Genomic DNA, 15,617 nt, shown 5'->3' on the forward strand with positions numbered 1-15,617 from the left:
CATGGCCACTGGGCCCCCAAAAGGCTGACGGAGCTTGGGTGCAAAACAAGCTCCACCCATACTGCTTGTGACCCTAAATGCAGCGCTGCCTGTGCCACGAATTTGCCCAGTCCTCTTTTAAAGCCACCTGAGCTGGTGGCCATCGCGGCCTCCTGTGTGGGGCCATAGTTCCATAGTTTAACTATGAAGAAGTCCTTCCTTTCCTCCGCCCTGAATCTTCCAACGCTCAGCTTCATTGGAAGTGCCCTGGAACGCCAACTCTCAACACCCGCAGCCATTGGCCGTCCTTGCTGGGGTTGATGGGAGTTGTAGTCCAGCCACACCTGGATGGCCAAAGGTCCCACTTCCCCTCCCTTGTTCTAACCGCTTGTGGATATTGCCTTCCTTACTGCGTTGACTCCAGAGAGCTGTTGGCCACCCATCAAGATAATGACTGAGATGACTTGCCACCGCAGGCTTGGGAAGCACAGCAGCTTAAGTGAGTTCATGCTCTTCTCCGTCTTCTCAGCCATCTTCTCCTGCTGCAGCTCTTCTATCTCCTCCTGCACGTCCTCATTGTGCCTCAGCTTCTGCAAGGCTGGAAAGAAGCAGCAATGGAAAAAGCCTTTGAATAGCAGGGGACGGAGGCTGGTGGGGAGAGTTTCTTGCAGTACCAAACACAAGAGGTGTAGTGGAAGGGGGGCAAAGACCAGTTACAAATTCTGCAGCGGGTTCCTGGTCTCCAGCATCCCAGAGACACCCAGCCAGCTTTTTGGCCACTGAGAAGATGTTCCGCCTCACCCGTTGTGATGCCTGGAGCCAATCTAAGTGAAGACAGGTGAGTCGGCCACTGAGGACTGGCTCCTAGGGTCACTCTGGAGAAAGACACCAAGGAGGAGCTGTTCTGCATGCGCCAAAGCTAAGCGTTTGGGAGCACTGCAAACATAAGCTGCTTCCGTTTCAAGAGAATGGTGTTCTAGTTCTATTACCTGTCAATCAATCGATTGATTGATGGGTGTTCTGCTACATTCAATGAAGCTTCACAGAAACACTGTGGGAATGTTAAAGATAGTAGGAAAGGATATATTGAATAAATATTATCCTTCCTTCACTCAGGCTAGTGAAGTGATGTAGCAGAGCAAATTCCCCTCAATATAGCTGGAAGCTAGTTTGCAGATTCATTTGAATCTCTTAGTTAAGTTTATTCCTGGTGTCCCCTTTTGTCCCTCTTCAAAGAATAAAGACACAAGGGTCTTTCTGAGTAAAGTAACAAAAAGTTTACTCACATTTCAGTTCACAATTTGATCCCAGAAAGGCAGCTTTACTTAGCGGTTACACAACAAACTGTGAGTTCATCTCATATGGAGACTGAACTCGTGTGCTGCTGGCTGAGAGCTTACTTTTGAGTGATAGCTGATCCACGGCCATTTGATGTACCTTTGGGGATTATTAATTTGCTGGTGAAGATCCATCATTGAAACAGTTCATTATCCTGGAAGAACTGTTCTGTCTGCTGCTGTGCTCGGAGCACCCTATTGCGACATTTGGAGCACCCACCACCTCACGTTTGTAGTGTTGTGCCCGTAGCACCACCGTGCACCAACTCACTTCCAACTATATTTTGGATAGGATATTGATGTGGAAAGGCATTCTGCCACTGTCAGTGATCCTTGACAGTGACTTACCAATCCTACCATTCCTGGTTATGGAACATTTATCCGATTCTTATTAGTTTGTGACTCCATGCACATATTGTATGTCTTCTGTTTATAGTGTTATAAAAAATATTGTCAGTATATTATTAGCCAAGGTGTTGCTTGTTGTTGTTCAGAGCTGGCTGAGTGCCAGTAGACAGCAAAAATTACCGTATTTTTCCGTGTATAAGACTAGGTTTCTTCCCTAAAAAATAATGTCCAAAATTTGGGGGTGTCTTATACACGGATAGATCTTTCCCATTTTCTTAAATCAGAGTCCCCCAAAATACATGGGGGCGTCTTATAGGCGGAAAAACACGATACATTAATAAGAGAACAAAATGGCTGCAGGAGAGCAGCATGGCAGCAAGAGAGCAAGTGAAGCAAGTAATTCAGACTGAGAAAAGAGCTGCATGACTCGGCTCTTTTATGGAGTCCGCCAGAGCCACGCCCATCTCCCAGGTCACATGCTCCAGAGCAGTGGAACAGGAAGTGACACTGGGTGTCCCCTGCCTGTGCCACTCTAGGGAAACCAGGAATGTTGCATTTGACTGCACCAATGGATTACATCCCACAAACACAACTGAGGTCACCTCGAAAGAAGAAACGGGAGCCCTCCACAAGAGGGGAGCCACCACTGAAAAGGCTGGCCGGGAAGGGTTAGGCGAGATCCCGGTCTGAAACCCCAGAGAGCTGCTGCCAGTCAGTGTAAGCATTACTGAGCTAGATGGACCAATGGTTTGATTCGGTATAATGATTTCAGCTGTTCTCTCTCTGAGAACCAAGAATGACGTCTTTGGAGTATTGCCTAAGAGGCCATCCAGACTCAACCCCACCAAACATACAACACCATGTTTCATTCAGAAAAAGCGTTAGGCGCTATCAGTTGTATTAAGACTGTCTTCTCAGGTAAACGCTAATCAGACTTTGAATCCCTCACCCTCCAAGATGTAAGTGGTTCATGGATGTGGTTACCTAGCCTGGCCTTTTCTTCATCATTTTTCTGAATCAGGAGATACCTGGGGCTTTCGGGGAAGGAAGGAACGACAACGGTCTGAAATAATGCCAGTATTCCAGGGACACTTGTCAGTATTGGCCAATCTGCGCAAGAAGGAGCAATTAATTTGATTTATTACATTTACACCCCACCTTTCGTCCAAGGAGGCGTACGTGGTTCTCTTCCTCCCCATCTTATCCTCACAACAACCCTGTGAGGGGGGTTAGGCTGAGAGACTGGGAATGGCTCAAGGTCTGAGTCAGGATTCGAACCCTGGCCTCCCAGGTCCTAGCCCAACAATCTAACTACCACGCCACCCTGGCTCTTGAAAGGTATCAACTCAGATGGCACAACAGAATTGCCCAACGCTAAGGGAGGGAATCAATGGCCTTCCTGGGTCAGGGGGCACCTTTGGGGAAGTGCCATTGGTGCTAGCCATTGGCTGTCATGAGGGAAAGTGTGGCATGACACAAAATGGCTGCCATGGGGGTATAATACAAAATGGCTGCCGCGGGGATGTGGGGAAATGGCTGTTGTGGGGGCATGGTGTTATGGTGGCCACGTTTAAAAGGGGGGGAAGCAAAGAAAAGAGACATAACCATGGGTGTGCCCCACATCAACAGGCAGGGGGAGGCACCTAGATCAGCCATCACTATGCTTGCTCACAGAGTGAAGGTCTCTGTACAGTGGTACCTTGGTTCTCAAACGCCTTGGTACTCAAAACAACTTAGAACCCAAACACTGCAAACCCAGAAGTAAGTGTTCCAGTTGGCGAACTCTTTTCGGAAGCCGAATGTCCTCTGTTTTAAGTCTTACACTGGTTTGAGTGCCACACTTCCGTTCTGAGTGGTACGCTGAGGTCTGTTTGTTTTTGCTATTTATTTTGCGTTTTTGTGGCTCCTTTTTTGTTTTTGTGACTGTGTGGAACCCAGTTCAGCTACTGATTGACTGTGTGCCTGCAGTACATTGTTTATTGCTTTCGTTTTATGGATCAATGGTCTCGTTAGATAGTAAAATTCATGTTAAATTGCTGTTTTAGGGGTTGTTTTTAAAAGTCTGGAACGGATCAATTCGTTTTGCATTACTTTCTATGGGAAAGCACGCCTTGGTTTTGGAACGCTTTGGTTTTGGAACGCACTTCCGGAATAGATTAAGTTTGAGAACCAAGCTACCACTGTACTTCTCCTCTGTTCAGAACTGATGGGTCGCTGGCTGTCCGATCCTGGGTAAGACTTTTTGTGGGCACCATAGGTGGTACTGGTGGGGGTTCACTGGTGCTTGTGAGCACCACATGGAACTGGAGGGGTCGTGGAACTGTCTCCCTCAGAAGGTGGCGAGCTCTTCTTCATTGGGAGTTGAGTCATCTGTTGGGGACTCTTTCCAGCATTGCAGCATGTTGGACTAAATGACCCCTGGCAATACCTTCCATCTCTACAATTCTACCATGACCTTTGGGCTAAGAGGTGCTCCTCTCTGATTTACCTTCTTCGTTCCCCAGCATTTCAGGAAAAGAGAGTGTCTGAGCCAGGAGGACACCTACAGCTAGAAAGAAGTGAGGCAGCATGCCAATGGCTCCCCTCATGTTCAGTGGGGAGATCTCTATGAGGTACAATGGGACCACGATGGAGAAGATGCCTGGTTAGGGGATAAATCAAGGCATTATTCACAGTAGGCATGTGACAGCCATAGAAGCATACAAACATCTCCCACTTACCCAACTAGTCATTGTGTTCTGCAAGAGAGGGCATCCTGCAGATGCCATCCTACCAGGAGGTCCATTCCACATGATGGCCAGAATCAGGCCTTTAGTTTGGTGGCACGTAGCCTCTGGAACTCCCTCCCACTGCGTATCAGGCAGGCACCTTCTCTATTGCCTTTTTGGCACCTGCTATTTCAGCAGCTGGTATCTGTCTTGGATCCAAATCTGGCCGATGTGTGTGCTGTTGCTAAGCGGTCTTTTTAAAAATATTTATAATTGCTATCATTATTGTTAGCTACATCCCTGCTGGTGGGCCAGGTTTGGCCCATGAGCTGGAGGCTCCCCGAAGCAGTGTATGGAGGTGGTGGTGGTGGGGAGGTTCTTCTTTTGATACGTCTTTGAATTGCAAGCACTGGTTCCTTCCCAACTCAGATTTCAGAACAGGGAATTTTCTCTTAACCCCACACCCTCACTAAATCCAGGAAGTAGCCCAACTCACCTATGGTTATTCCAACGATGAAGCGTGAAAGCATCGTGAACAGGAAGGCTTGCACCACAGTGGCGCAAACCATCAACATAGAGGACACCATGGAGGAGAAGCAATTGATCAGTAAGGCACCTTTCCTGGAAAGAGTGGGGAAAGGAAGGGAATGACTGGGCCAATGAACATGTGGAATGATTGGAAGAGTTCCCCCGCATCCTTTGGGGGAAGCAAGATCTGCCAGGAGGAGCAGTTTGGGAGGTCATGCGCCTCAGCGGGCTGATTTCTGGCTTTGCCGGCATTAAATCTCTAATCCCGGCTCAGTCAAAGATACACCTGCGTAACTTGTTCATCCAAGGACATGGTGGGCGCAGGACCAGAGAGGGAAGGGGAATTAGTTGGGATCATAAAGCCGTATAACCTGGCAACCCGGCTACTTATTTTCAAGACTTATTTAATTCTGGTCATATGTTTAGCTTAATTTTATACCAAAAGGGATCCCAGGGAGGCTTAGTAAAACCAAAGCAAGGCAGCCAGTCCCTATCTGCAGGCTTACAATCTAAAAAGACCCCTCCCACAACAACAACAAAAGTCACGGAAGGAAAAGGGGTATGGAGGGAATAGGAAAATCAACATAAAAACTTGGGCACTTTCTAATCAGTGGTTCCTGTAATCCAAAGAATCCTGGGAATGGTAGCTTGTTAAGGGTGCCAGGAAGTGTAGCACTGTGAAAGGTACACTGGAGCCTTCGGGTTTCTTTGGGGAAAGCCTTGTGCTTCGAATACATGGTATGTACGCAGCCCTATTAGCATGGAGAAAGTCCACAATGAAATAGAGGGGGGGGGGGCTCGCTCAGGCTGGCTCATTCATTTGAATGGGTCTGCTTTGTCGAATGCCACCCAAACGAGAGCATTACTTCGGCTGGCTGAATATCTCTTGTTAAAATCCAGGATGCCTTTTTACAGGGTGAACCTCCTCAGCCAGAAGTTACATCGAGCCTCGGCTGGGGAGACAGGGCTCAGCAGAAGCCCCACTCCCCTGCCCACCTGCCCCACGTCCAAAGTTAGGACTGGAAGTTCACTAATCACCAGGTCATCTATATATACCTTCCATATTCATCCACCATGACTCCTGCGATGAGTGCTCCAGTAAGGCCTCCAATAGGGAACAAACTGATGGCAAGGCCTAGCATGAAGGACAGATACTGCTGCTCTCCTGGAGTCTTCGCAGCATCACCCATGTCTTCCATGAGCTAAGAGAGGAAATCATATCATGGGCAGGGTTAGTGTATCCACAACACATCCTAATCAGAAGGAACTGGCACCCTTGCAGGTGCCACATAATACTCATATGTAGAACTTCTCTCTATTAGAGTGGCAGCATTTGCACTTTGGAACTCCCTGCCTCTTGATATCAAGCAGGCGCCTTCACTGTATTCTTTTCGGTGACTGCTAAAAACGTTTTCTTTTGAGAAAGCCTATACAGACACATAGAGCGTTGGTGTCTGTTTGAATCCGGTTTTCGGCTTACCCTTGATTTTAATTTTCATTTTTTAAAAAGGTTTTAAATAGTTGATTTCAACTTTGTAAAATAAAACCCTAAGCATTTCATTGTTTTCTTCTTTCTGTAAATGGTTCTTCCTCCAGCCTTGTCCACCAACAGCATCTACCAATGGTTGCTCAGAAGAGAATGTGAGCCTTGGGCTGAAGAAAGATCCTCTACACCTGTTTTAAAGTCCCACTAGACACTTTCGAGTTTTTGCTGCAAGAGACCAAGGCTCCATCGTCACCAAATTATTTCATTTGTTAAGGGTGCTGAGAGTTGTTAGGAGACCCCTATGGCACTACGCTGAGTAAAACTTGGTGGGAAGCCTATCTTATTTTAACTAATATACATGCATTTATCTGCACTAATAATATACACATTTTATTTTTTGTATACACTAGCTGAAACACTGCACCACAAAATTCTGAGAAGTGTGAATTTTGAAGGGTGTTCCAGTTGGCAACTTGTTTTGGAAAGTGTATTTTAGGTAGTTGTGCCCTTAAAACACAAACTATTTCAAATTTCTCTCCACCCCTAGATACAACCTGAAAATATCTCTGATGACTTTAGCTGTGATTCCTGGATCGCAAGGGTTTCAACTATCAGTGTTTCCCAACCTTGTGCCTCCAGCTGTTTTTGGACTACAATTCCCATCATCCCTTGCCACTGGTCTTGCTAGTCAGGGATGATGGGAGTTGTAGTTCAAAAACAGCTGGAGGCACAAGGTTGGGAAACACTGAACTAGATGACCGCTGGGGGTCTCTTCCTACTCTACTGTTCCGTGATTTGCTAACTCCCAGAAGCTTAGTCAGAAGCCCCTGTTGTAAGAAACCGCCTGTGCCGCAGGGTCCTCTTACCAGCACTGGGGAATAGACTACCCAGAGGATGTAACCATATTGGATAGATCCCAAGCTGGTGACCAGCACTGTTCGGAGAAGCGAATTTGTCACCTCCTACAGGAAATCAAAGCAGCAGATAAGAGCAGCTGTCAGGCAAAGCGTTCATCAGTGCATAAGGTAAAGGTAAAGGGACCCCTGACCATTAGGTCCAGTTGTGACCGACTCTGGGGTTGCAACGCTCAGCCCATTTTACTGGCCGAGGGAGCCGGCGTACAGCTTCCGGGTTATGTGGCCAGCATGACTAAGCTGCTTCTGACGAACAAGAGCAGTGCACGGAAATGCTGTTTAGCTTCCCGCCGGAGTGGTACCTATTTATCTACTTGGACTTTGACGTGCTTTCGAACTGCTAAGTTGGCAGGAGCAGGGACCGAGCAACGGGAGCTCACCCCGTCACGGGGATTCGAACCACCCACCTTCTGATCAGCAAGCCCTAGACTCTGTGGTTTAACCCACAGCACCACCCGTGTCCCCATCAATGCATAGGACATAATTAATGAAAGACAAATGGCTTGGATCTTAAGGCAGTGTGGGCAGAGTTCTGCTCATAGGAGGAGTGTTTATGGTGCAAGGTGATATAACCTGTGGCCCTCCAGGTATTGCTGGACTCCATTTCCCATCAGCCCCAAGCCAGCATGGTCAGTAGTCAGGGCTAGTGGGAGCTGCGGTTCAGCAGTATCTAGAAGACCCACAGTTCCCCCTATTTCTGGACCAAAGGCTTCTGGGAGCCAGCAGCATCCTTTAGAAAAGAACGTAGCAGGGCCTGAGTGCAACAGCAGAACGCTCCCCAGTATTCTGGTTGTGTGATGTCACTTGTTTGATGTGGGAGGGTTGAATTTTAAAAATGGCCTCTTAGGTCAAATTGGACGGTTAGTGCATGGTGGGGATAATGCCAAGGTTGCAAGTTCAATCCCCATGTGGGACAGCTGCATATTCCTGCATTGCAGGGAGTTGGCCATGTCCAAACTCACCCATTTGTGAACTATGGGCTTTGGTTCCGGCACTGCCTTGCTATCAATGCTTCTTCCGGTAGTTTTCATAATTGAGTCTCAGCTGTGGGGGGAAGAAGAGGGACATTTTGTCAGGCGGTTATTGTCTCTTGCAACTTCTTTAAGAACATAAGAATAGCTAAACCTGGCATAGGCAAACTCCAGCCCTCCAGATGTTTTGAGACTACAATTCCCATCATCCCTGACCACTGGTCCTGTTAGCTAGGGACATCTGGAGGGCCGGAGTTTGCCTATGCCTGACTAAATGGTCCATGGACAGCTCCTCCTGACAGCCTGTTTATTGGGCACCCCTCCTGATTTGTTTTTGCAGAGGTTTGATTATGGCTATGTACACGCACGCATTTAAACCCTATGGCTTCCACCAAAGGATAATGGGAACTATAGTTTGCCCCTTATGGACCTACAGTTCCCTGAACCCTTTACAAGCTACAGTCCCCTTTAAATGTATGCCAATCACCAGTCTTTGCTGAGAGTTCACTTTGATTTATCGATTTTTTTATATTGCATTTATATACCACCTTTCTCATATATATATATATATATATATATATATATATATATATATATATATATTTGTGTGTGTGTGTGTGTGTTTCATTTTCCAGTTTCCATCAAACAAAAAAGATATTATTTTACATCAAATTTCAAAACCCCGTTTCTGCCTCCCTCCTCCCTTTCTGCGGTTTCTTATATTTATAGTATCTTTACTGCAGCTCCCAGTTTAAGCCTAATTATTAGTTAACCCATATATTCAAAATTAGTTTTATCACGCTGCACGTCTTTAAGTTAAACCTGCTAATGATTGTATCTGTTTGCAATAGTTTATAAAATATTCAATAAACGTTTTCCACTCTAAATCAAAGACACTGTCGTATTGAATTCTTATTCTTCCGGTGAGTTTTGCCATTTCTATATATTCCAATAGTTTTTTGCTGCCATTCTTCTTTGGTTGGGACGTTGTCTTCTTTCAATCTTTGGACAAATATCATACGAGCAGCTGTGGTCACATATATAAACAAGTTTTTATATTGTTTAGGTATCTCTAATCTCTAAAAGACGGTTTCTTATAAAAAGTTGCCTTAAACATTTTTTTTCAGCTCATTGTATATTATTTCCCACTACATATGGAAAAAGGTACCTTCTTTTTCTTTGCACTTCCAGCAAATATTCGATTCAGATTTATACATTTTTGCTATCCATTGCCCAGTGTATCATAGAAGATTTCACTTGCTCATCTTTTGTTTGCATATCTTATACGTTTCTGAAATTACCTTAATATTACTAATATCTAGCAGGTCTCTCTCCAAATTACCTTAATATGACTAATATCCAGCAGGTCTCTCTCCAACTGGAATGATTGGTTCCCAAAACCTAACTTTTTATCTGTTTTAAACAATTCATTTAGATGATAATATTGCAACCAGTTTATTAACATACTTGGCAGTTCTTCAAACTTTTTAAACTTAATTTCACCACCCTCCTCACTTATTATTTTTTAAATACCGTATTTTTCGCTCTATAAGACGCACCAGACCACAAGACGCACCTATTTTTTGGAGGAGGAAAACAAGGGAAAAAATATTCTGAATCTCAGAAGCCAGAACAGTAAGAGGGATTGCTGTGCAGTGAAACCAGCAATCCCTCTTGCTTGTGTTCTGGCTTCTGGGATAGCTGCGCAGCCTGCATTCGCTCCATAAGACGCACACACACATTTCCCCTTACTTTTTAGGAGGCAAAAAGTGAGTCTTATAGAGCAAAAAATACAGCAAGTTATCCAGTCTACATCCCCCCTTTATCTCCAAGGAGCTCAAAGTGACATATATGTTTCTCCACCTCCCCATGACAGCCCTGGGAGGCAGGTTAGGCTGAGAGGACAGTGACCAGCCCAAGGTCACCTAGTGAGCTTCATAGCCAAGTAGGCATTTGAATCCTAGCCATCTGGGTCTTAGTCCGACACTCTAACCACTATACCACATTGTTCGCAGGGTGATTATATGACGCTGAGCTCAGCACTCAGCCTGATTTGCTTGTCAGGCATTCCTTCCTTCTACACTTTTCTAGGCATTTCCACGTCATTTTCCAAACTGCAAAAAGTCTGTTCCTTTTTTTCTTTTCAAAAATGTGCTTATTGCGCTGGGGTGATATTGCCTTTTAATCCACTTCAATTGCACAAACCTAAATTTCTGCTATGTGCTGGAAACCCTCCTGCAAAATGCATTTACTTACTTACTTACTTACTTACTTACTTACTTACTTACTAGTGGTGTTTATAGCTCACCTTTCACTGAATATTTTCAGTCCCAGGGTGGGAAACAAAAAAAGTCTAAAAAGCACGTCTTGTGGTAGTGAATGCTTGTGGCAGGGACATACTTAAAGCCTGTGACTTGCCTCCTGAATGTTTAAAGAAGTTAGGAAGACAGAGAGGCAGACTCCTGAGAGCTGGGAGCACCACCCAGACAAGGAGGCTTCCTGCTCAGTCTCTGCATGAGTGCCTGTTCTGGCTTGTTATTACAACTGATTAAGGCAGGGATAGGGAGCCCGTGGGCTCCATCTGTTCTTGGACTTCAACTCCCATCAGGCCCAGCCAGCATGGCCAACAGGAAGCAGGGGTGGGAGTCGTGGTCCAACCACACCTGGGGGGGGGGGCAACAAGTTTCCTACTCCCAGATTTAAACCAAGTCAGAAACGATGGAGGGAAAACCGAAGCAGTTGTCCTCCAAGGTAATCCATTGGGTCAACAGTCCCAGAAGTGGGTAGCGGTGAAGTCTGTCTGTAGGGAGCCAACCCACCCCCTCATAGCACCATAGCTGTCAACTTTCAATTTTGAAAATAAGGGATCAGCAGCCTTGAAAATAAGGGATCAGCAGCCTCACCTATCCTGGGGACAGTCTACAGGATATCTCACAATCCGGGAAAGCAGCGGGAAGCAGCGGGAAATGGCGCTGGAATAAGGGAATTTCCCGCCCAAAAAGGGAAGGTTGACAGCTATGCAAGGCACAGAAACTTACCGCAGCTTTCTGTTCTTGGAAGTAGAGGGGTGAAATCAGCCCCGCCCTGTTTTCTCTTGAAAGAAAGACATCAAAGGGCAGGCAGTATTGCAAGAGCCAATCAGAGGAAGGATGCTGAAAGATTCCATTTGGGGGAGCTGTTGGCAGTTGGAAGGCCAGGTGATTGAATTAGGTATACCAGGATCCCATCGTGGCTGAGCAGCTGAGCAGTGAGCATGCCAGGCGGCCTTAACTCAGCCACATGCAAGATTGTTATTATTGGGTTGTCGCTAGCCGAGCCCTACTCAGAGTAGACCCATCGAAAGAGCCAGCGTGGCGTAGTGGTTGGGAAGTTGGACTAGGACAGGGGTCTGCAACCTGCGGCTCCGGAGCCACATGTGGCTCTTTTACACCTTTGCCGCGGCTCCGGGGCGGATACTGGCGAGGGGAGGAGGCGCATTGTGCACCCCGACACTCCCCACTGTGGCAGGCGCTGTACTGGCTGTGACGTCGCATGGGGGCGGTGTGTGCATTACGATCCTGTATATATAGCATTAAGGTAAGAAACAATATATGCAGTGTTATATTTGTTTTAAATGCCGCAATGGTTTTGCGGCTCCCAGTTTTTTTTTTTCTTCGGAAACGGGTCCAAGTGGCTCTTTTTGTCTTAAAGGTTGCAGACCCCTGGACTAGCCCAAGCTTTCGGAACTGGCGAATGGCGGAACAGGCAGCCAGGCTCTATTTCCCATTGAAACAAGTCATTCGGAAGGTTCACAGCGTTGCAAGAGCCAATCAGGGGATGGTGGCTGGAAGATTCCAGGGGAAGCTGTTGACAGTTGGAAGGCCCAATAAAGGACGTCCATGTTGGAGCGTATCAGATCTGAGTAATACAGCTGGTGTAGCATAGCTGCTCAGAGGTTGCCTGCAGAGTATTAACAGGATTGTGTATCCTCTCTGGAAGAAACCAGGCTAAGGGACCATCAGCAAATCCTGACTTAAAACCACCTTTAACACAAGCACACTAAAAGGCCTTAGGAAAGCCACACACTCTCAGTTTAGCACCTCCTCCCCTCCAAATTGCAAATCAGGAGCTTGAAATATTTATACAACAACAACATGACCTTCGCCCCACAACAATTAAATACAATATTAAATATATTGATCTACTTTACATGATGGTTGAAGATATAAGAAGTTCATCCCGGTAGGGATGGAACGGCGCTGCTTTCATTGCCTGGAGCTCCTCTTCTTTTGCTAGAATTTCCCAAGTTCACATTAAATCCCAGAGGATTTTAAAGGTTAATATAATAATTAGTATGGGGCTTTCAAGTGTTCAGCATTCATGTAGCGCCTATGGGAGGAAACATTACATTTGTGGGTTTACTTTAGAGAATAAAAAAAGAGGTGACCTGACAAGAGATGTATAGAATTACGCATTGTGCTATGGAGAAAGAGGATATAGAAAAGGTTTTCTTCCCCCTCCCCCTCACATAACACTAGAACCCAGGTCCACCCAACAAAGCTGAGTGTTGGAAGATTCAGAACAGAGAAAAGAAAGGACTGCTTCATGCAGTGTGCAGTTAACCTGTGGAACTCCCTCCCACTAAAGGCAGTGATGGCCACAAAACTGGATGGCTTTATAAGAGGTCTAGGCAAATTCATGGACGACAAGGCTATCAATGCCTACTAGCCAAGATGGTTGTACTGTCCTTCCATAGTTGGAGGCTGTGATGCCACAGAAGGGTGCTCTTGTGCTTGGGTCCTACTTTCCGGTTTCTCAAAGGAATTTTGGGGAACAGGATGCTGAACTAGAGGGGCCATTGGCCTGATCTAGCAGGTTGCTGTTAGCAAGGTAAAAAGGTAAAGGACCCCTGGACGGTTAATCCCAGTCAAAGGCGACTCTGGGGTTGCGGCGCTCATCTCACTTTCAGGCCAAGGGAGCGGGCGTTTGTCCACAGACAGCTCTCCGGGTCATGTGGCCAGCATGACTAAACCGCTTCTGGCGCAACATAACACCGTGACAGAGACCAGAGCACATGGAAACGCCGTTTACCATCCCACCACAGCGATGCCTATTTATCTACTTGCACTGGTGTGCTTTCGAACTGCTAGGTTGGCGGGAGCTGGGACAGAGCAACAGGAGCTCACTCTGTTGCGGGGATTCGAACCGCCAACCTTCTGATCGGCAAGCTCACTGACAACCCACCCCAGAATCCAGCTCCTGAGCCTTTTGGTCCCTGGTCACTTCCGCAAGCTCCAACATTCCCTGACGCCCCAATTCCGCCTCCCTCACCTCACACAGGCCTTCTCCTGGGCCATCTAACTCCACCTCCATCTTTGCTGCCCCCATCTCGTTGGAATCCACCTGTCGCCTCCATGGCATCTCCTCCACGGGCCTGATGACTGAGTTTAAGAAACCTTAGGGACACTTTTACCTCAGGCCTTTGAGGCAAAGGCGTCAGTGTGGCTTCTCACAGCAAAGAGTATCTGAGAGCTCATTGGGATGGCCTTGGGACCATCTCCCAGCCTAACCTACTTCACAGGGTTGGCGTGAGGGCAAAATGGAGGAGAGAACCATGGATGCTGCCTTCAGCTCCTTGGAGAAACAGGCAGGATTGTAATTTTGTGGTTGTTAGAGCCTGGATAGCTCACTTGGTTAGAGTGTGGTGCTGATAACACCAAGGTTGCGAGTTTGATCCCTGTCTGCGACAGCTGCATATTCCTGCATTGCAGGGGGGTGGACTAGATGATCCTCAGGCTCCCTTCCAACTCTACATTTCTATGATTCTATGAAAAGAAACACACAGACTTCCTGGAGACAGGGATATACATCACACGTGGATTTATTATTATTATACTTCAGTTTATACAGCATGTGCTATTTTCAACAAAAATGTAATAATGATAATGAAGGCTGAGCAATAAGCACCAATAGAAAAATAGCCTGTTAGACAGTTTTTTCTTTAAAAAAAAAGATATTGAGGAAGCCAAGTTCATTAGTTTCAATGGGTCTACTCTGAGTAGGATGGCCATTGGGCATAACTCTAGATGAGGGATGGGGAACTTGTGATGTTGTGGGAGGGATGGGGGACTCCTGATGTGGGAGTCCAACCCCTATAAGCCCCAGCCACCATGGCCAGTAGTGATGGGAGTCACAGTTCAGCAACATCTGGAGACATCTGGTCCCCCATATGTGGATTATAGGTGCCTGAGAGCTGGACGCATCATCCAGAAATGAAGTTCCCTGCTGTGTCTCTGCATGAGTGGCTGATCCAGCTTTTATTAAGGCTGATTAAAGCACGGATGGGTAGCCTATGACCCTTCAGGTAGGTACATAAGCCAATAGTGAGAGGTGGTGGCAGTTGGAGTCCAGTGTAGGAAAAAGAAGGAATAAAGTCCAGGCTGTTCAGTCAGACCAGAAGGGAAATTGCTGCGATCACCAATGGGCCAACCGAACAGAATATCTGCATGGACTGTCTCCCAAGTTTCTAGTCCTCTGAGATTTGCATGAGCAGGAGGGTCCCGGTCATTCGGATTGCCTCGGTCCTCCTGATATCCAGGAAGTTCTGGCCGCTGGTTTCCGGGATCTGCTTGAAGGCATAAATTAAGATGGCTACGCAGAGAGGCCAAAAGAGGAGAAAGCTGTAAGGCTATCTGGAGAGAGAAAAGAGAGAAAAGGATAGAGAGAAGGAGCACGAAATGGAATGTGTGTAAGAGAATGTCATCAAGCTACAGATAGTAGCAGCCACACCAACTCCATCATAATGGCAGGCAAGCGAGCAAGCAGGCAGCCCATGCAAGCTGTTTAGCGGGGCAGAGATCGGAGGCACTTCTCAGAGCGGTTTGGCAAACTGCTCTCTGAAGCACCCTTTGTTATGTACTGAAGTTCTCACCCTGGGCCAGCCGGGGGATACTGTAGATAGTTTTCACTCAGGTCCACATATGCAAATAAGGGATTGAAAGTGACGTTCAGTGATTGGATGGTTACAGAAAATGGTTACTGTTGAATTCTAGTGGAGCTCTATATAAGCAGGCTGGCTGAACCCTGTCAATGTGTAAATGTTCATGTTCCGTGACTGTAGAAATAAATGAACAAATAAATAAAATTATAGGGTTTTATCCAATGCCAGTCCAACTCAGGGCAGACTCGCTGAAGTTAATGGACTTTAGCTCATCTCGGCTGGTATGCAGCACTGAAGTTAATGGATTTCTTCATTTATTATTTAATTATCTATTGCATTTCTATCCCACCTTTTGCTCTGAGAATGTCCAGGTGGCACACACGTGATTCTCCCTCTCCCAAAATAACCCTGTGAGGTAGGTTAGGCG

At 46.5% G+C, this 15,617-nt stretch overlaps 1 protein-coding gene and 1 long non-coding RNA gene across 3 annotated transcripts; both read right to left on the bottom strand.

The window, feature by feature from the left end:
* Window positions 1–137: 137 nt before the first annotated feature.
* On the bottom strand, window positions 138–5,637 carry LOC144326870 (solute carrier family 2, facilitated glucose transporter member 5-like). Its single transcript, XM_077923879.1, has 4 exons — window positions 4,869–5,637; window positions 4,153–4,305; window positions 2,649–2,774; window positions 138–577 (listed from the first exon to the last, which is right to left on the bottom strand). The coding sequence occupies exons 1-4, from the start codon at window positions 4,957–4,959 to the stop codon at window positions 360–362; spliced, it is 588 nt and encodes a 195-aa protein (XP_077780005.1). The 5' UTR covers window positions 4,960–5,637; the 3' UTR covers window positions 138–359.
* Window positions 5,638–5,727: 90 nt separating this feature from the next.
* Window positions 5,728–11,644, bottom strand: LOC144326871 (uncharacterized). 2 transcript variants are annotated; one of them, XR_013391757.1, is made up of 4 exons: window positions 11,310–11,644; window positions 8,263–8,344; window positions 7,253–7,348; window positions 5,728–6,102 (listed from the first exon to the last, which is right to left on the bottom strand). It is a non-coding gene; the product is annotated as an uncharacterized LOC144326871 (long non-coding RNA). The 2 variants fall into 2 exon arrangements; XR_013391756.1 differs by lacking the exon at window positions 11,310–11,644 and having other exon boundaries at window positions 8,263–8,800.
* Window positions 11,645–15,617: the final 3,973 nt, after the last annotated feature.

Source organism: Podarcis muralis, chromosome 2, assembly GCF_964188315.1.
Source record: "Podarcis muralis chromosome 2, rPodMur119.hap1.1, whole genome shotgun sequence".
Lineage (NCBI taxonomy): Eukaryota > Metazoa > Chordata > Lepidosauria > Squamata > Lacertidae > Podarcis > Podarcis muralis.